At 30.8% G+C, this 21,767-nt stretch overlaps 1 protein-coding gene across 10 annotated transcripts in view; it reads right to left on the bottom strand.

The window, feature by feature from the left end:
- agrn (agrin) overlaps window positions 1–21,767 on the bottom strand; it is a 595,247-nt gene that overhangs the window by 141,665 nt on the left and 431,815 nt on the right. For all 10 annotated transcript variants that reach the window (XM_062057528.1, XM_062057540.1, XM_062057542.1 and 7 more), the window contains 5 exons: window positions 16,844–16,963; window positions 9,062–9,226; window positions 8,745–8,888; window positions 4,160–4,284; window positions 1,394–1,499 (listed from right to left, as the gene is read on the bottom strand). In XM_062057528.1, the coding sequence (XP_061913512.1) occupies window positions 1,394–1,499; window positions 4,160–4,284; window positions 8,745–8,888; window positions 9,062–9,226; window positions 16,844–16,963 (660 nt within the window). The remainder of the gene's footprint in view (window positions 1–1,393; window positions 1,500–4,159; window positions 4,285–8,744; window positions 8,889–9,061; window positions 9,227–16,843; window positions 16,964–21,767) is intronic.

Here is a 21,767-nt window from a genome sequence, read left to right as displayed (position 1 = left end):
TGTCTCCATCTTGTAAGTAGAAAAGTAGTTAAGTTGTCACGTTGTGTAAATGGTCAATAAAAAGAGAATACAATGATTTGCAAATCCTTTTCAACTTATATTCAATTGAATAGACTGCAAAGACAAGATATTTCATGTTCACACTGAGAAACTATCTTTTTTTGTGTGCAAATATTAGCTCATTTGGAATTTGATGCCTGCAACATGTTTCAAAAAAGCTGGCACAAGTGGCAAAAAAGACTGAGAAAGTTGAGGAATGCTCATCAAATACTTATTTGGAACATCCCACAGGTGAACAGGCTAATTAGGAACAGGTGGGTGCCATGATTGGGTATAAAAGCAGCTTCCATGAAATGCTCAGTCATTCACAAACAAGGATGGGGCGAGGGTCACCACTTTGTCAACAAATGCCTGAGCAAATTGTTTAAGAACAACATTTCTCAACCAGCTATTGCAAAGAATTTAGGGATTTCACCATCTACGGTCTGTAATATCATCAAAAGGTTCAGAGAATCTGGAGAAATCACTGCACGTAAGCCATGATATTACGCACCTTGGATCCCTCAGTCGGTACTGCATCAAAAAGTCACATCCGTGTGTAAAGGATATCACCACATGGGCTCAGGAACACTTCAGAAAACCACTGTCAGTAACTACAGTTGGTTGCTACATATGTAAGTGCAAGTTAAAACTCTATGGAAAGCCAAAGCCCTTTATCAACAACACCCAGAAACGCTTCACTGGGCTCATCTAAGATGGACTTATGCAAAGTGGAAAAACTGTTCTGTGGTCTGACGGGTCCACATTTCAAATTGTTTTCGGGAACTGTGGACGTTGGAACAAAGAGCAAAAGAACCATCCGGATTGTTCAAGGCGCATAGTGTAAAAGCCAGCATCTGTGACGGTATGGGGGTGTATTAGTGCCCAAGGCATGGGCAACTTACACATCTGTGAAGGCACCATTAATGCTGAAAGGTACATAGAGCTTTTGGAGCAACATATGTTGCCATCCAAGCAACGTTATCATGGACGCCCCTGCTTATTTCAGCAAGACAATGCCAAGCCACGTGTTACAACAGTGTGGCTTTGTAGTAAAATCATTTCATAGTATTTACGAAGTACATAATGTGCCAACTTCACTGGTTTTGGGTTTTGTATACTAACTGTTACCATTATGTATGTGTGTGTGTGTGTGTGTGTGTGTGCGTGTGTGTGTGTGTGTGTGTGTGTGTGTGTGTGTGTGTGTGTGTGTGTGTGTGTGTGTGTGTGTGCGTGTGTGTGTGTGTGTGTGTGTGTGTGTGTGTGTGTGTGTGTGTGTGTGTGTGTGTGTGTGTGTGTGTGTGTGTGTGTGTGTGTGTGTGTGTGTGTCTGTGTAGGCTCCAGGTGGACTCACCTGTGCACTGTCCAATGTGCTGCACGGTGATGTCCTTGTCCTGCCTGCAGGCGATGGTCCTCAGCTGGCACTGGTCAGCGTAGGTCACCCCGTCTGAGCCGCACACCTACTCCAAGACACCCACACACAATGTTCATATTTGCTCAACTCAGGGGTCCCAAAGTGCGGCCCCCAGCTAGTGTTTTCTAAAAACACTGAGACAACATACATAGGTGGAATACAAGGGCAGACAGGTGAAATGTAGCAATAAAATGTTCCAATGTTGACTCTGACAATACAAAGGTTGTTTTCTTTAGAACTGTCGTTGCTCAAAAAATAATGATGAATCAAAATTATTGATATATTCAAGGGTCCAATTACTTCACATCAAATATTACATTTTCAAATATTTTTTCAGGAACATATTGCATATTTTGTGTCTTTGCCATATAAAAAACATGGTTTTCTTTGAAAAACAAATATAAAACATGAAAAAAATCATACAAAATTTCACAGACGTAAGGAGTGAAAGTAAAAAAATAATGTATTGATTATTTTTAACACTTTTATGAGTGGGGATTTTTAGCAGAATTGTCTTTTTTGGACTGTCAATGCTAAAAAAAAAAATAATGAATCAAAATCAATGTTGTCATGAATTATTGACACGTATAAGGTTCCAATTACTTCACATCAAATATTACACTTTGAAAAACTTTTTGGGAAAAATATTGTATATTTTGTGTTTTTGACATTAAAAAAAGGAAACCAAAACACAAGCTTTTTATCAACAAAAAGACCTAAAGTTGATCTAGAGATTTAAGGGTTTATTATTAATATTCGGAAAAAAAAACATTAAAAAAAAATTATATTTATATATATATATATATATATATATATATATATATATATATATATATATATATATATATATATATATATATATATATATATATATATATATATATATATATATACTACCGTTCAAAAGTTTGGGGTCACATTGAAATGTCCTTATTTTTGAAGGAAAAGCACTGTACTTTTCCATGAAGATAACTTTAAACTAGTCTTAACTTTAAAGAAATACACTCTATACATTGCTAATGTGGTAATTGACTATTCTAGCTGCAAATGTCTGGTTTTTGGTGCAATATCTACATAGGTGTATAGAGGCCCATTTCCAGCAACTATCACTCCAGTGTTCTAATGGTACAATGTGTTTGCTCATTTGCTCAGAAGGCTAATTGATGAATAGAAAAACCTTGTGCAATCATGTTCACACATCTGAAAACAGTTTAGCTCGTTACAGAAGCTACAAAACTGACCTTCCTTTGAGCAGATTGAGTTTCTGGAGCATCACATTTGTGGGGTCAATTAAACGCTCAAAATGGCCAGAAAAAGAACTTTCATCTGAAACTCGACAGTCTATTCTTGTTCTTAGAAATGAAGGCTATTCCACAAAAAACGATTAAAAACCCCCCAATAAAAACTAACAATGGACAGATATATCTACAGTTGATCTAGAGATGTAAGTGTTAAAAGTAAAAAAATAAAAATACTATTATTATTTTTAACACTTTTAGGAGTGTGACCTTTTTGGGGCTCCAAGAATTTTAGTAGGATTTAAACAAAACACTGTCCTTGCTCAGAAAATAATAATAGTAAAAATAAAAAAATCAATGTTGTTTTGAATGATTGACATATTTAGGGATACAATTACATCACATCAAATATTCTCCTTTGAAATATGCCTTTGATGAAAATATGTGTTTGCCATTAAAAAAGAGGGGTTTGACAAAAACAACAAACTTGATATTGACACATAGACATAAACTTTTAATCTCATTGTACCTGTGTATAGTGACAATAAAAGGCATTCTATTAAAGTTGATTTAGACATTGAAAAAAAAAAAATATATATATGATTTATTTGTAATATTTTTTATGACAGACCCTTTTGGGACCTTTAATGTTGACCAAAATTGAGGGGAGCCCTAAAGGTTACAATAAATATGCCATTGTCTTTGAAAAGAAAACAAACATATATAGCATGTTTTTATTTTTCAGTGAACAAGTTTGAGGTAACTCCACAGGAACATGAGCAATATTTATGGGGGAACATGAGTATTATGTATGGGGGATCATGAGTATTATGTATAGGGGATCATGAGTATTATTTATGGGGAAACATGAGTATTATGTATGGGGGAACATGAGTATTATGTATGGGGGATCATGAGTATTATTTATGGGGAAACATGAGTATTATGTATGGGGGAACATGAGTATTATGTAAGGGAAAACATGAGTATTATGTATGGGGAAACATGAGTATTATGTATGGGAAAACATGAGTATTATGTATGGGGGAACATGAGTATTATGTATGGGGGAACATGAGTATTATGTATGGGAAAACATGAGTATTATGTATGGGGGAACATGAGTATTATGTATGGGGGAACATGAGTATTATTTATGGGAAAACATGAGTATTATGTATGGGTGAACATGAGTATTATGTATGGGAAAACATGAGTATTATGTATGGGGGAACATGAGTATTATGTATGGGGGAACATGAGTATTATGTATGGGGGAACATGAGTATTATGTATGGGGGAACATGAGTATTATTTATGGGAAAACATGAGTATTATGTATGGGTGAACATGAGTATTATGTATGGGAAAACACGAGTATTATGTATGGGGGAACATGAGTATTATGTATGGGGGAACATGAGTATTATGTATGGGGGAACATAAGTATTATGTATGGGGGTCCCACCTTGGTCTTGTTGAGGTGGTCACAGTCGGGTGAGGGACACTCACAGTGGGCCTGCTGGTTGACTTCCACACAAGACGCTCCAAAACCACAGAGTAACTGCTCACAGGAAGTGGGAGCCTGCGGACCTAAATGGAGGAAACAAAAGTTGATTTGATGATTTCCTCTTCACTTATTAGAGTTGCAGTGTTTGAAACACCAAATATGGAGTCAACACACAAACAGAAATAACATGTGATGTCGCAATCACCACAATTTACATCAATTTGACCAACCTCTAAGAAATTTGTCCAATAAAATGTATCTCTGAGCGGAACTCAAACACTTGTGCTTCCTGTCTAGACAACATTTTAGGATTATAGGTCATAATATTAACGAAGGTCATACTTTTACAATAATTTTTTTTTTCCCGTAAAAATATGAAAAAAGTCGTAATTGTCTAAGAATAAAGTTACTACATTAAATGTGCCATAGCATTACGCTAGTTGCAATCATAATATATTCCTATATTACCAGACAAAAGTCATCGTTTTATCAAAATAAAGTCAGAATTTTACAAAAAAAAGTGATCGTTTTACAAGAAAAAAGTTGTAATATTTGGGGGAAAAAATTCCCAGTGTCGTAAAAATAAAGTATTTATTTGATGAGAACAAAGTCAGATTGTTATGAGAAAAAAGTACTGGAGGAAAAACTGTCTTAATGTGTAGAATACCTGGGGATACTATGATGAAAAAAGTCTACAGTAATGTCACAATAGCACAGAAAAAGTCAGAATTTTATAAGAATACATTCGGAATACTACGGTAAAAATTGTATGTTATTAAGATATTAAAGTTGCAATCATGACATAATATATTGTTATGTTATCAAACAACGGTCATCATTTTATGGAAATAAAGTCAGAATTTTGCGAAAAAAGTGATCATTTTACGAGAAAAAAGTTGTAATATTCGGGAAAAAAAATGTCAAGAAAAAATATTCCAGTTTCATAACAAAAAAAGTATTTATTTGATGACAACAAACTCAGATTGTTATGAGAAAAAAGTACTGGAGGAAAAACTGTCTTAATGTGTTGAATACCTGGTGATACTATGATGAAAACAGTCTACAGTAACGTCACAATAGCACAGCAAAAGTCGGAATTTTATAAGAATACATTTGGAATACTACGATAAAAATTATATGTTATTGCGGTATTAAAGTTGAAATCAGGACATAATAAATTATTATATTATCAGACAAAATTAATAATTTTATGGAAATAAAGTTGGAATTCTACGAAAAAGTGATAATTTTACTTGAAAAAAGTTGTAATATTCGGGAAAATAAATTTCAAGAAAAAATGTTCGAGTGTCCTAAGGAAAAAGTTCCTGTTTGACGGGAATAGTCACATCGTTACATGGAAAAAGTACTGGAGCAAAAACTGTCTTCATTTTTAAAATACTTTGTGATACTATGATGAAAAAAGTCTACAGTAACGTCACAATAGCACAGAAAAAGTCGGAATTTTATAAGAATACATTCGAAATACTATGATGAAAAATTTATGTAATTACGATATTAAAGTTGCAACCAGGACATAATATATTGTTATATTATCAGACAACAGTCATCATTTTATGGAAATAATGTCGGAATTTTACGAAAAAGTAATCATTTTACATTATTTTGCTGACATTAGCATGTCAACGTTTTATGCTAGCATTTTTGCTCATTTTAGTTGTATATACCAAAAAAGCTTGGCTTTCTATACTTGGCAAACACTTAGTTTTGTCTATGTCATCACGCTAACATTAGCATGCTAACATTTTAAGCTAATTCCATTCGTATAAACCTAAACATGATGGCTTTCGACACTTGGCGTCATCTCAGAAGTATGCTAACCTGTCGTCTGTTATTTTGCTGACATTAGCATGTCAACGTGTTATGCTAGCATTTTTGCTCATTTTAGTTGTACAAACCAAAACAGCGTGGCTTTCTATACTTGGCACACACGCTTAGTTTTGTCTATGTCATCACACTAACATTAGCATGTCAAAATTATATGCTAGCATTCTGGCTAATTTGATTGATTTAAATTTAAACATGACGGCTTTTGATATTTGGTGTTATATTAGCAGTATTATATTACCTGTCGTCTGTTATTTCACTGACATTTGCATGGTGACGTTTTACGCTAGCATTTTAGCTCATTTAAAATGAGCAAAAATGCTAGCGCTAACCTTTCTAACTTCTTACCCTGGAGACAATAAGACTTGAGGAGCGCAGACCCTCTCAGATCTTTTATATTCCTGAGATAAGTCACATCTACCACACAATACAAACATAGCATTAAGTCTAAATTCCCAACAAAATAGCCACCCTTTGTTTGAATTTATATATTTTTTTAAAAAGTAACTTTTACGAGGATCCAGTTGGAATATCACCTGACAAAAGTTGCAGGAATAAAAGGACAATAAAAATGTTAGCTTGACGAGAATAAAAAAAACTTATTTAAAACACCACTTATTTAAATCACAACTTATTTAAAAAAAACACTTATTTAAATCACAACGTATTTAAAACACCACTTATTTAAATCACAACTTATTTAAAACACCACTTATCTAAATCACAACTTATTTAAAACACCACTTATTTAAGACACCACTTACTTAAAACCCCACTTTTTTTTTTAAAAACAAGACTTATTTAAAACAGGACTTATTTAAATCACAACTTATTTAAAGCACCACTTATTTAAATCACAACTTATTTAAAAAAACCCTTATTTAAATAATAACTTATTTAAAACACCACATATTTAAAACACAACTTATTTGAAACACAACTTATTCAAATCACAACTTATTTAAAAAAAAAACAGTTATTTAAATCACAACTTATTTACAACCCCACTTATTTAAATCACAACTTATTTAAAAAAACACTTATTTAAATCACAACTTATTTAAAACACCACTTATTTAAAGTGGTATTAGCAGAATAGAAAACGCAGACTTCATGAAAAACAAAGCCCTTATTTTATAAAAAAAGACTTATTATTACTATCACAATTATTGTAGCTTTAAGCATTTTTTAAAAATAAAATAAAAAACAGATATTTTTTTATTAACCAACAAAATGATGATACTAGAAAATTGCCGCGGACATTTTTGATGGGTCTGCTATCTGTGCCCGGAACATATGTCTGAGATGGCGCCGAGTATCCGAATTCGTAATTTTTATGTTTAAACCTGCAAACTTAGCAAAATAACGGAGACGTTAGCATACCACCGAGATGGCGGCGAGTGTCGACATACTTGCTTGACAGCAAACCATCATTTTTAGGTTTAAACCTACAAACTAGCTAAAACGATAGCATAAAACGTTAGCATGCTAACATTAGAATGCTAATACCAGCGATGTTAGCATACTTCCAAGATGGCAACAAGTATCCAAATATTCATTCGACCGCACCGCATTTTTTATCTCAGATTTTCGACTTTTTATCTTATATTTGTAACTTTTTATCTCATTAATTAGATGTTTTATTTCATAATTTCCACTTTTTATTTTGTCATTTCAACATTTTGTCATATATATTTGAATTTACATGTCATTATTTTTACTTTTTATCTCAGATTTTTCACTTTTTATCTCATAATTTAGCCTTTTTTTTAATCAGAATTTTGAATTTGTATTTTGTAATTTCTACATTTGATAAAATATTTATAACTTTATGTAATTATTTTGACATTTTATCTCATATTTTTGACTTTTTACTTCATAATTTCTGCTTAATTTAGTAATTTTTACATTTGATCAAATATGTATAAATTCATATGTAACTATTTTGACTTTTTATCTCATATTTTTCAACTTCTTTGTATTTTCAACATTTTATCTCATCTTATGAGTTTCTTTTTCTCCTAATTTTGACATTTAATCTCATTATTTGATCTCCTAATGTTAACTTTTTATTTGATAAGTTGACTTTTTATCTCATAATTATGATTATTTTAGTGTGTGAATGTGAGTGTGAATGTTGTCTGTCTATCTGTATTGGCCCTGCGATGAGGTGGCGACTTGTCCAGGGTGTACCCCGCCTTCCGCCCGATTGTAGCTGAGATAGGCTCCAGCGCCCCCCGCGACCCCGAAGGGAATAAGCGGTAGAAAATGGATGGATGGATGGATGATATTGACAGTTTTTTAATCTAATATATATGATTTTTTATCTCATTTGTTTAACTTTTTATTTCATAATTGTGACTGAGAATCTCGATTTAGACTTTTTATGAAAATTGATTGATTGATTGATTGAGACTTTTATTAGTAGGTTGCACAGTGAAGTACATATTCCGTACAATTGACCACTAAATGGTAACACCCGAATAAGTTTTTCAACTTGTTTAAGTCGGGGTCCATCTTCATAAATCTTTTGACTAATCTGATTATTTTGATGTTTTTATCTGATAATAATTTTTTTCCTAGCTCATAATTGTAATTATTTCATATTTTTCCACTTTTTTCCTGATTTCGACATTTGATCTCGTAATAAAGATTTTCTCACAGGTATGCTAACGCTAACGTGCTAAAGACGTCTTACCTTTGTCACAGCCGTTGGCGGCCATCTTGCTTCCGTCGGGACACACGTTGCACTTCATACCCTTCACGCCGGCTTTGCAGGAGCACAGACCCGACATCTGCTCACAGTCGTCGCGCACAGACCCGTTGGAGTCGCAGCTGCAGGCTGCCCAAAGACCGAGGGCACAAGACGTCACGGTGGAGCTAAAACTTGGGCAAGTTTCACCAAACTTTCAACAAAAGGTTTTGCTTTTTCTTTGGATTTGTTCATGTATCTAAACAGTTTTTATAAAGCTGATCACTCCAGCACTTTCTCATGCACCCCGCATCATGACTCACGCGTGCATCCACTCATGTTCTCCGTCACGATGCCTCGGAAGTTCCAGAAGCCGGGCTCGCAGCGGTCGCACTTCTGGCCGCCAACGCCCGGCTTGCAGGAGCACTGCCCGCTGCTGGGCTGGCACGTCGCTTGGTAGGCGCCGTACACGTTGCACTGGCACCTGCCTGAGGACCAGACAGGACTGCTTTTATTTTGAAGGAGCCGCTCCAGGCACCAAAATCTATCTTTTCTTCAAGCCTGCTTTTTACTTCACACGTTGCACTTCAGTCGACCACCACTTATTTAAAACACAACTTATTTAAATCACAACTTATTTAAAACACCACTTATTAAAAACACCACTTATTTAAATCACAACTTATTTAAAACACCACTTATTTGAATCACAACTTATTTAAAACACCACTTATTTAAAACACCACTTATTTAAATCACAACTTATTTAAAACACCACTTATTTAAAACACAACTTATTTAAATCACAACTTATTTAAAACACCACTTATTTAAATCATAACTTCTTTAAAACCACTTATTTAAATCACAATTTATTTAAAACACCACTTATTTAAATAACAACCTATTTAAAACACCACTTATTTAAAACGCAACTTATTAAAAAAAAACACTTATTTAAATCACAACTTATTTTAAAAAAAACACTTATTTAAATCACAACTTATTTAAAACACCACTTATTTAAATCACAACTTATTTAAAAAAAAACACTTATTTAAATCACAACTTATTTAAAACATGACTTATTTAAAACACCACTCATTTAAAACACCACTTATTTAAATCACAACTTATTTAAAAACACAAAATCACAACTTATTTAAATCACAACTTATATAAAACATGACTCATTTAAAACACCACTCATTTAAAACACCACCTATTTAAATCACAACTTATTCAAAACACGACTTATTTAAAACACCACTCATTTAAGACACCACTTATTTAAAACACAACTAATTTAAAACATGACTTATTTAAAACACAACTTATTTAAATCACCACTTATTTAAAACACCACTTATTTAAATCATAACTTATTTAAAACCACTTATTTAAATCACAACTTATTTAAAACACCACTTATTTAAATCACAACTTATTTAAAAACACCACTTATTTAAATGACAACTTATTTAAAGCACAACTTATTTAAAACACCACTTATTTAAATCACAATTTATTTAAAACAACACTTATTTAAATCACAACTTATTTTAAAAAAAAACACGACTTATTTAAATATTTAAATCACAACTTATTTAAAACACCACTTATTTAAATCACAACTTTTTTAAAAACACCACTTATTTAAATCACAACTTATTTAAAACACCACTTATTTAAATAACAACCTATTTAACACTAGAAGTCCCAGCATTTTTCTGTCTACCTAGAAGACCCAGAGAGGGGTCATTTGGCCCGACGCTTTTCCCGAATACACTAATCACTCATTTTGTTATGGTAATGAGGCTGTTAGGGGCAGTTTGTCTAGGTAGACAGAAAAATTATACATGTGGGAAATGCCGAAAGGAGCAATGGCAGTGCCAGGATTGTGAGTGACTGCTCAAATGTATGTCAGTCACGTTTACATGGACATGGTTTTTCATTCTTTGTAAATATGCTTTTTTCTTTGTAAAATTTTTTTTTTAAACTATTTTTGGCACACAAAAATAACAATTGCTTCTGCAACAACCCTCCACACCAAAACTGGGAAAACAGTTGCTTTTTCATTCTTTGTAAATATGTTTTGTTTTGTATTTTTTTTAACAATAAATGTCAGAGTGTTGATCCCTTCATTCTGTTGATCCTTGCAAAAACACACACAACCTACCTCAGAACTAAAGCTTGAGCTGTAAGGTCCCCTCCCCCACACAGGCTCAAGTGGCCCCCTGCCGTGTGCCACTAACAGCCACATTTTCATAACAAAAGGAGTGTCCACAGGGGGGACTAGGGGTCAAATGACCCTCTTGTGTGTTTTCTAGGTAAAAGTGTCAATTGACCCTTCTCTGGGACTTTGCGTGTTAAAACACCACTTATTTAAAACACAACTTATTTAAAAAAAACACTTATTTAAATCACAACTAATTTAAAAAAAACACTTATTTAAATCACAACTTATTTAGAACACCACTTATTTAAATCACAACTTATTAAATAACTTATTTAAAACACCACTTATTTAAATCACAACTTATTTAAAAAAACACTTATTTAAATCACAACTTATTTAAAACATGACTTATTTATCTGTCCGGCTTGGCTGCGTGGGGGCGGTGGCCCCTGGTTCCCTGGGCACCACACCTACTGTTTGTGGGATGGGTTCTCGGGGAGGCTGGGGCCGTACTCTGGCTCCCGCACACACTGGGAGTCAAGTGTATTTTACATGCAAATTCACATATACTCACACACATACATACAGACATACATAGGTACCTACGCTCCCACATACATATACAAATAAATACAGTACATATTTACACACTCAAAGTTCGTACATCCACACGCACATTCATTATACAAACATACTGTATACACATACTGTACATATACATTCACTGTAAAAACATACACATACTGTACATGTACATTCACTGTACAAACACACACATACACATACTACACATACATTCACTGTACAAACACACACATACATATACTGTACATATACATTCACTGTACAAACACACATTTACACATACTGTACATATACATTCACTGTTCAAACACACATACTGTATACACATACTGTACATATACATTCGCTGTACACACATATACACATACTGTACATATACATTCACTGTACAAGCACACATACACATACTGTACATATACAAGTACATATGCACACATACACTCATGCACATAATCACGTTTCATCAAACATATATTAACGTTGTTGCCCTAGGGTAAACTGGGTATAACACATGGCACACTGACAAAGCTTAACCTATTGTTACTATAACAATCTACAAGGTTAAGGTTGCTTCTCTTTCTTCCCCTCCATTTTTCTGCATTCTTTCGTATCTCAAGTTATCATTACGTATATGTATTGTTGCATTTGAACAATTGTATTGTTGATAATAAAGGTAAAATACTGGTATTGTTTATTATCAATAGCACTATTTCTATTGGTATTCATATTGCTCCATTTTTAGTGTAATAATGCTCATTGTCATTTCTGTATTTTTTTTTAAAATTTTCGCTAACTGCTTATTTGCTATTACTTCTACCATCATATTTGTACATGTCGTATTTGCTGATGTTGCTCTGTTGCTGTTGTTGTTGTTGTTGTTGTTGTGTTTGCTGTTGTTGTTTTTGTCTCTCTGTCTAATCCCCCTCTTGTCCCCACAATTCCCCCCTCTGTCTTCCTTTTTCTCTCTTTCTATCCCCTCCTGCTCCGGCCCGGCTGCACCAAATGATAATATAAATACATTTAATAAAGTCAAATACAAATAAGGCAACACGAGAAGTATCCTACACTTCTCTTTTGTAAAGTAAATCTGAACAGCCGATATGGGCATCTACATCTGCTATATGATTTGCCCAAGAAGCTGGGCAGGACATTATTAAAAAAAAAAAAAAAAAAAAAAAAACATGACTTATTTAAAACACCACTCATTTAAAACACCACTTATATAAATCACAACTTATTTAAAACAACACTTATATAAATCACAACTTATTTTTTAAAAAAAACACGACTTATTTAAATATTTAAATCACAACTTATTTAAAACACCGCTTATTTAAATCAATTTATTTAAAACACCACTTATTTAAATCACAACTTATTTAAAAACACCACTTATTTAAATCACAAATTATTTAAAAACACCACTTATTTAAATAACAACTTATTTAAAACACCACTTATTTAAATAACAAATTATTTAAAACACCACTTATTTAAAACACAACTTATTTAAAAAAAACACTTATTTAAATCACAACTTATTTAAAAAAAAAACACTTATTTAAATCACAACTTATTTAAAACACCACTTATTTAAATCACAACTTATTTAAAAAAAACACTTATTTAAATCACAACTTATTTATAACATGACTTATTTAAAACACCACTCATTTAAAACACCACTTATTAAAATCACAACTTATTTAAATCACAACTTATATAAAACATGACTCATTTAAAACACCACTTATTTAAAACACCACTTATTTAAATCACAACTTATTCAAAACACGACTTATTTAAAACACCACTCATTTAAGACACTACTTATTTAAAACACAACTAATTTAAAACATGACTTATTTAAAACACAACTTATTTAAATCACCACTTATTTAAAACACCACTTATTTAAATCATAACTTATTTAAAACCACTTATTTAAATCACAACTTATTTAAAACACCACTTATTTAAATCACAACTTATTTAAAAACACCACTTATTTAAATTACAACTTATTTAAAGCACGACTTATTTAAAACACCACTTATTTAAAACACCGCTCATTTAAGACACCACTTATTTAAAACACAACTAATTTAAAACATGACTTATTTAAAACACAACTTATTTAAATCACCACTTATTTAAAACACTGCTTATTTAAATCACAACTTATTTAAAAACACCACTTATTTAAATCACAACTTATTTAAAAACACCACTTATTTAAATCACAACATATTTAAAACACCACTTATTTAAATAACAACTTATTTAAAACACCACTCATTTAAAACAGCACTTATTTAAAACACAACTTATTTAAACCACAACTTATTTAAAAAAACAAAAAACGACTTATTTAAAACAGGACTTATTTAAAACACCACTCATTTAAAACACCACTTATTTAAAACACAACTTTTTTTAAACACAACTTCTTTAAAACACCACTTATTTAAAACACAACTTATCGTGACTTATTTACGTGCATAAAACATTTGATTTTTAACATTAAAATATACATTTGACAAGAATTGTATTTAAAAAATATCGTAAAAAAATGCTGTATTTGTAAATCATGTGCAAAAAATACAAATGTGAGAAATGAGAAAAAGGAGACGTTTTACATATTAACAAAATCATTTTTTTATGAAAATAAAGTCTTAATATTGTGAAAAAACAACACATTTTTTCTGATAATAAAGTTGTAATTACATCAAAATAACAAATACAAATGTAGAGAAACATTTTTTTTCCGTAAAGTTTTAACTATACGGTTCGATAAAATGTTTTATATTTGGGAAATTAGAAGAAACTCAATAATTTGTTGTCATTTTTTGAGAATTTGTTCCACATTATTATTTTTAATATTGACAGAAAAAGACACAATTTTACAGGAAATACAAGTTTGCGTGTTCATGAGAATAAAGTTATAATATTACGAGAATGAAGTACAAAATATAATGAGGAAAAAGTTGTAATTTTATAATAAAAAAAAAACTATTTTAATGAAAATAAAAATATACATTTTGGCAAAAATTTTGTCAGAAAACAAGGTTAAAAAATTCTGTATTGGTAAATAGTGTGGAATAAGTGTAAATATAGTGAGAAAAAAATAGTAGTTTTACATATTAACAAAATACTTTTTTAGTGAAAATAAAGTCTGAATATTGTGAGAAAAATTACTTATTTTTTTCTGATAATAAAGATAATTAAGTTCCACATGATTTTTTAAATATTGACAAAAAAGTTACAAATGAATCATGACAAAAAGTAGTTATTTAATTTTTTAAAAATAACATAAAAAAAATTTAAAAGTCCCATTTTTTTATGACAATAAAGTCAGAACATGGCGAAAAAAACAACAGATAAGGAAGTTGTAATTACAGCAAAATAGCTCATCAAAAATAATTTGACATGAATAAAGTTTCAACTCTACTACGTGATAAAAAGTTGATATATTTACAACAGTAACGTTGGAATAACAATAAAAATAAAAAAAAGCTTTCACAAAAATACATTTGGGAAATTAGGAAAAACTAAATCATTTGTTGTCATTTTAATGTTCCACATGATTATTTTTAATATTGACAGAAAAAATACATAATTTTAGAGGAAATATAAGTTTGCATGTTCATGGGAATAAAGTTAGAACATTACAAGAATAAACTAAAAAAATATCATGAGAAAAAGTAGTAATTTTTTCATTTTTTTCCCCAATTTTTTAAAGTCCTATTTTTTAATGAAAATAACGTCTGAATATTGCAAAAAAACAACAACACATTTCTTTCCAATAATAAAGTTGTAATTAAAGCAAAATAGCTTTTAAAAATATAAAGAAAAAATAACTGGAATATTACAAGAGAAAAGTGACACTTTTACAATTATACATTAGAGAAATGAGAAAAACTAAATCATTTGTTGTATTTTATGAGAATAATGTTCAATAGAAAAATACTTTATGAGTATAAAGTTCATCACAATTATTTGTAATATTGACAGAAATAAAGTTCCAGTTGTAAAAGGTAGAAGTTTGCTTGTTCATGAGAATAAAGTTAGAATATTACGAGAATAAAGTCAAATACTTTTGATGAGAATAAAGTCAGAATATTAGAAGAAAATATCCCTTTTACAAGAATAAAACTGTTATTACTGTAGGATTACTTCTAATATTTAATAAAATATTTTTAATGTTGATATTAAAAAGACGGAATTTTAAGGGATTTCAGTTACATACAAGATAAAAGGTTGTTTGTTAAGGAGAATAAACTATGAGGAGAAAATAGTCAGAGAAAAAAAGTCAGAATATTAAAAAAATAATTAATTTTTTGCGAGTTTTAGAAAAATAAAATTAATAATAGTTAATAATAGTAATAATAAAATAAATAGTTCCAATATAGAAGACAAAAGGTGTATAATAATGAGGATAAAATATTACTAGGAAAAAAAATGGCAAATTTTACGACAATAAAATTCTAATTATGGCAGGATTTTAAAAAAATGGGCCATTTGACAAAAATATTGTTCCAATATAGGAGACAAAAAGGTGTATTATACCAGGATAAAATACAGTATTACTAGAATACATTTTTTTTGTGCAAATTTTACAACAATAAAATTCTAATTATGGCAGGATTTAAAAAAATATAATTATATTAAAAATGTGCAATTTGACAAATATATACTTCCAATATAGGAGACAAAAAGTGTATGATAATACAAATTTAATTTGACAAAAAAAGTTGCCATTACAAGGAATATGAATAGAAATATGTTGTATTTTTCACCAAAATAACATTGTGATAACAGCAGAATCATTTTTTTTTAATTGACAGAAAAATATATGATTCTGCGGAAATAAAGTTCCAGTTGTATAATGTCATGATAACTAATAATGTGGATTTTTTTAAATAAAATAATTGCCTTTTTTTAATTTCATAATTGTGACTGTGAATCTCAATTTCTACCTTTTCATCAAATAGTTCGGATTTTTTATCTAATTATTTCGACTTTTTAACTCATATTTTTAACTTTTTATTTATTTATTTATTTATTGTGACTGTGAATCTCAATGTCGACTTTTTATCATTTAGTAAAAAAAAAAATTCATAATTTCTACAAATTTGTTTATATTGTTCTGCTTTTTTCATAATTTTGAATTTTTTTTCATGCTAACATTCTCGCAAGTGTGCTAACAGCTGGTCTGCTAAAGCACCAAAAAGTTTCACAGGGTTTGCTGGAGCAGTTTTGACCTGATCTTGGCTCAGTGGAAGAGAAAGCAGGAGACAGGGTAGAGCAGGAGTGAACACAAGACCACAAGAGGACTCACTTGGACATCCTGCCAGTCCAACTCCCAGGGCGGCGGTGACGTTGTCCAGGCAACACCCGTAGACGGACGTGGCGCAGTGCTGGGGGACGGCGGGCTCGGGCAGCGGCGTGGCTGAAAGGGCTGGCGAGGCGGAAAAGACAAAAGCAGGAGGCGGTGAGGGCAACCAACAACATTTGTGCAGTGAGGGAAATAAAAAAGGGAACTTTATTTGGGCCGCCGCTGGGCTCGGAGATAACAATTCCATTTTCTCACCAAAAAATTGCGGCAGGAAAATGAAAACAAACAATGGCGTTGACATTGAGCACCTACTGGCAGTCGTGTTCGCCGTATTTCTTGCTGGCTAATAATTCCAAACGCTGCCCTTCAGTCACATCAAAACTAATCAATAAACAAACACAAGACAGGCACTTCCTTGTCTGGATGACTACTTCCTGAATTCTGTTTCTGCCAATTAGCGCTGGCTCAGCAGCCGATACGCTAGGTCCGGTTGTAATTCTGCTTCATTCCTGTGAGAATCCTGCGTGTGACTGACGCATTAAGAAGTGCGACTATCCAGGCCGAGCAGCAATGTGCTCAAACAACCGCCAAGCGGCATCTGTGAGCAGATACCATAAATTCCGGACGAAAAAGCCCACTTTTTGTTCCCACGCTTTGAATCCTGCAGCTTATAAAACGGTGCGGCCAGTTTATGTTTTTCTTCGCTGGGGGCTCTAATATAAAAAAGTAAAAAAATAAACAAGCAAACGCAATAAATGGTGTGTTATTGTTTGTGTCACGGCGCCATCTTTTGGACGCATTGCCTTTCTGTTTGTTTAGACCGAGCTTTCCAGTCTTTTAGCCGTCCATAGCGGTTCTACTCATGTGGATTCTTCATTCGTCACTCCAAGCAACGTTTGTAAGTTTTACATAATAACTAAAACAATTCTTACTGAACCATCCCATGTGTGATGTCTGTAGGAGTGTTTTCATGCATATTTGTACGTGCTATCGTAGTGTAATCAAGCTAGCGTCATTAGCATTTGCAAATATGCTAACATGTTAGTATTAATAACTTACTATGGCTTTTTCTTTGTGTTGTTTCACTTTCACAAATTCCTCAGTAAATTCACCAAAATGTCTCCGTGGAGTTATTGAGTCTGTTTAGCTGATTGGAGAGCTAGCTTGCGCAGCTAGTGGGTCCATGACCATGACTTCTGTTTTGTTTGATCAGCCGTTTTACTTCCGTGTTACAGACACCGTTTGGCAACAATTGTGGTATGTAAACAGAATATTTCACAACCTATATATCTGCGGCTTATAGTCCGGTGCGGCTAACACATGGGAAAATATGTTTTCCCTAAAATCTAGAACATTTAAAATATTATTGAAAATATAGAACATTACACACGGCGCTCAAAAATCTATCAAAATGTTTTAGTACAACTTTGGTAAACTATGAAGCCACACCGCTTGATGGATTGTCAACATAGGAGTATTATTATGGTGTGTGTATAAGGTAAAACATATTATCTACCGTTTTGCTTTGCAATATTATGCAAAAGAAACTTTTCTTACCTTCTGGTACCTGCTGATCTGAATTTGGGATCTGCATAAATCCTGAAAAATTGTGTGGAATATACAGTAATTTTGTAGGTATACACCTCAGCCTCCAATATTTTGTTACTTGACGAGAAATAGCTGTTAGCATGCTAACGTTAGTCAGCTACCTTTTTTTTTTTCAAACTAATGTTGTAGGTATACACCTAAGCCTCAAATATTTTGTTACTTGACAAATAATACCTGTTAGCATATTAACATTAGCATGCTAAGTTTTTATTTATGTTTTTTATACATTTTGCAGGAATACACTTCAGCACAATTGTTAGTATTTTAATATTAGCATGCAAGCTTTTTTGCAAATTTTATAGGTATACACTTCAGCGCCGAATATTTTGTTACTTGACGATTAATAGCTGTTAGCATGCTAACGTTGGTCTGATAGCATTTTTTTTTTATTTTTTTTTACAAATTTTGCAGTTATACACCTCAGCGCCAAATATTTTGTTATTTGATGAATAATATCTGTTATAATACTGTTAACATGCTAGCTTCTTGTGTAGGTATACACCTCAGCGTATTTTGTTACTTGACAAATAATACCTGTTAGCATATTAACGTTAGCATGCTTACTTGTTTTTTGTTTTCTTTGTTTTTTTTTACTTAATTTGCGGGTATACACCTCAGCGTTGAATATATTGTTACTTGACGATTAATACCTGCTAACATAATTAATACCTGTTAGCATAATAGCGTTAGCATGCTAGCTTTGTTGTGCTAATATCCTAGATATACACCTCACCTGACAAATAATACTTGTTAGGGGTATTTTGTATATATATATACACATGTTGGTACTTGATGCATGTAAATGTTAGTCCGCTAGCATTTGTAACACAATTTTTCATCCATAAATCACATTAATATATTTTGGTATTTGACGCATGCAAATGTTAGCATGCTAGCATTTTTAACAAATGTTTCATGCATACATTGCAGTAACATGCTATTATTAGCATGTTGGCATAGTACTGTTAGCATGCTAACCTTTTTTTTTTTAGCTCCCTTTGCTCATATTTTGTGTTACTTGACGCTATCTGGCCAGCGTGCTATCTCTTAGCATTTCAGTTCCACTTTGGCTCTTCAGCATTGACACGAAATTTCTACTGAAATTGCATTATCTACTACTATACATCTAGTATTATACAGCCCCTCAATTTTGGTTACGCCAAAGGTCCTGGGGACCCAAAAAGGTCTCAAGACATTAAAATGTTAAAAACAAGTCATTTATTCATATTTTTTTACTTTCAACACTTACAAAAGGCCGCACTTTGGACACCCCTGATGTACACGCCATCTAGCGTCTTGGAATTGCAACTACATGCAAAGTTGATTAAATCAGTGTTTTTTAGCCATACGGCCAGAGACCATCTGTTTCTAAGCTTTGCTCACTCTGTATGGGCCGCAGCGGTACTCAGTTGTAATACACTTTTTCACCACTGGTGGCAGTAATGACAACATCAAACATACAGAAGAAGTCTGGAGCTAAAGTCATAGAGAAGTTTTTTAGCGCAAAAATTATGACTAAAGTAGTGAAGCTGTATTTATATTTGCACTTTATTTTATTATACCTTATTTATTTGTATATATTATAAAATATTTATCATTAAATTCAAGTGTTTTTTTAGAATTGTATTTATTTATTTGTATTTATTTATTTAAAACACACAAACATATATTATAAAATATTTATCAGTACATTTAAGTTTTGTTTTTTTCAAATTGTATTATTTTATTTGTATTTATTTATTTAAAACACACAAACATATATTATAAAATATTTATCATTAAATATAAGTTTTTTTATTTTAAAATTGTATTATTTTATTTGCATGTATTTATTTAAAACACACAAACATACTGTATATTGTAAAATATATATCATTAAATTTAATTTTTTTTTAGAATGTTATTATTTTAATTGTATTTATTAAAAAAACGCAAACATATATTATGAAATATTTATCATTAAATTAAAGTTTTTTTTTAGAATTGTAATATTTTATTTGTATTTATTTATTTTAAACACACAAACATATATTATAAAATATTTATCATTAAATTAAAATTATTTTTTTTAGAATTGTATTATTTTATTTGTATGTATTTATTTAAAACCAGCAAACATAATTATATAATATGTATCAATACATTTGTATGTTTTTAGAATTGTATTATTTTATTTGTATTTATTTATTTAAAACACACAAACATATTATAAAATATTTATCATTAAATTAAAGTTGTTGTTTTTTAATTGTATTATTTTATTTGTATGTATTTATTTAAAACACGCGAACATATATTATAAAAATTGTATCATTAAATTTAAGGTTTTTTTTAAATTTTATTATTTTATTTGTATGTATTTATTTAAAACACGCAAACATATATTATAAAATATTTATCAATACATTTTTATGTTTTTTTAAATCGTATTATTTTATTTGTATGTATTTATTTAAAACACACAAACATATATTATAAAATATTTATCATTAAATTTAAGTTTTTTTTTAAATTTTATTATTTTATTTGTATGTATTTATTTAAAACACGCGAACATATATTATAAAATATTTATCAATACATTTTTATGTTTTTTTTAATCGTATTATTTTATTTGTATGTATTTATTTAAAACACACAAACATATATTATAAAATATTTATCATTAAATTTAGTTGTTTTTTTTAGAATAGTATTATTTTATTTGTATTTATTTTTTCTTTGTAATTGTTGAATAGGATTAAAATCAAGAGTAAGATGACTAAACAAAGTGTTGATATTTGAGTCAAAAACCCTGTACTAAATAATACTTGCAAATGAGAAGTGTAAGAAAAGACTATTTAGCTAGAGGACAGCCAAGTTATTATAATCAGCTAACTGTTAAATGTTACATTTTTAAAAAGTATAGAATATTCCAAGTGAACACACTAGGGTTTTCCTGATACCAATATTTTGGTACCAGTACCAAAATGTATTTCAATACTTTGATACTTTTCTAAATAAAGGGCACCACAAAAAAATGTCATTATTATCTTTATTGGAACAAAAAATCTTAGTGTACATGAAACATATGTTTAGTATTGTAATTTAGTCCTTAAATAAAATAGTGAACATATTAGAAACTTGTCTTTTAGTAGTAAGTAAACAAACAAAGACTCCTAATTAGTCTGCTGACGTATGCAGTAACATATTGTGTCATTTATATACCTATTATTTTGTCCACATTATGAGGGACAAACTGTAAAAATTGATTAATAATCTACTTGTTAATTTACTGTTAATATCTGCTCACTTTCTCTTTTAACATGTTCTAACTACA

Source organism: Entelurus aequoreus, linkage group LG01, assembly GCF_033978785.1.
Source record: "Entelurus aequoreus isolate RoL-2023_Sb linkage group LG01, RoL_Eaeq_v1.1, whole genome shotgun sequence".
NCBI lineage: Eukaryota > Metazoa > Chordata > Actinopteri > Syngnathiformes > Syngnathidae > Entelurus > Entelurus aequoreus.
Note: the sequence above shows the minus strand (reverse complement) of the source record. Positions and strands in the feature narration are given on the sequence as shown.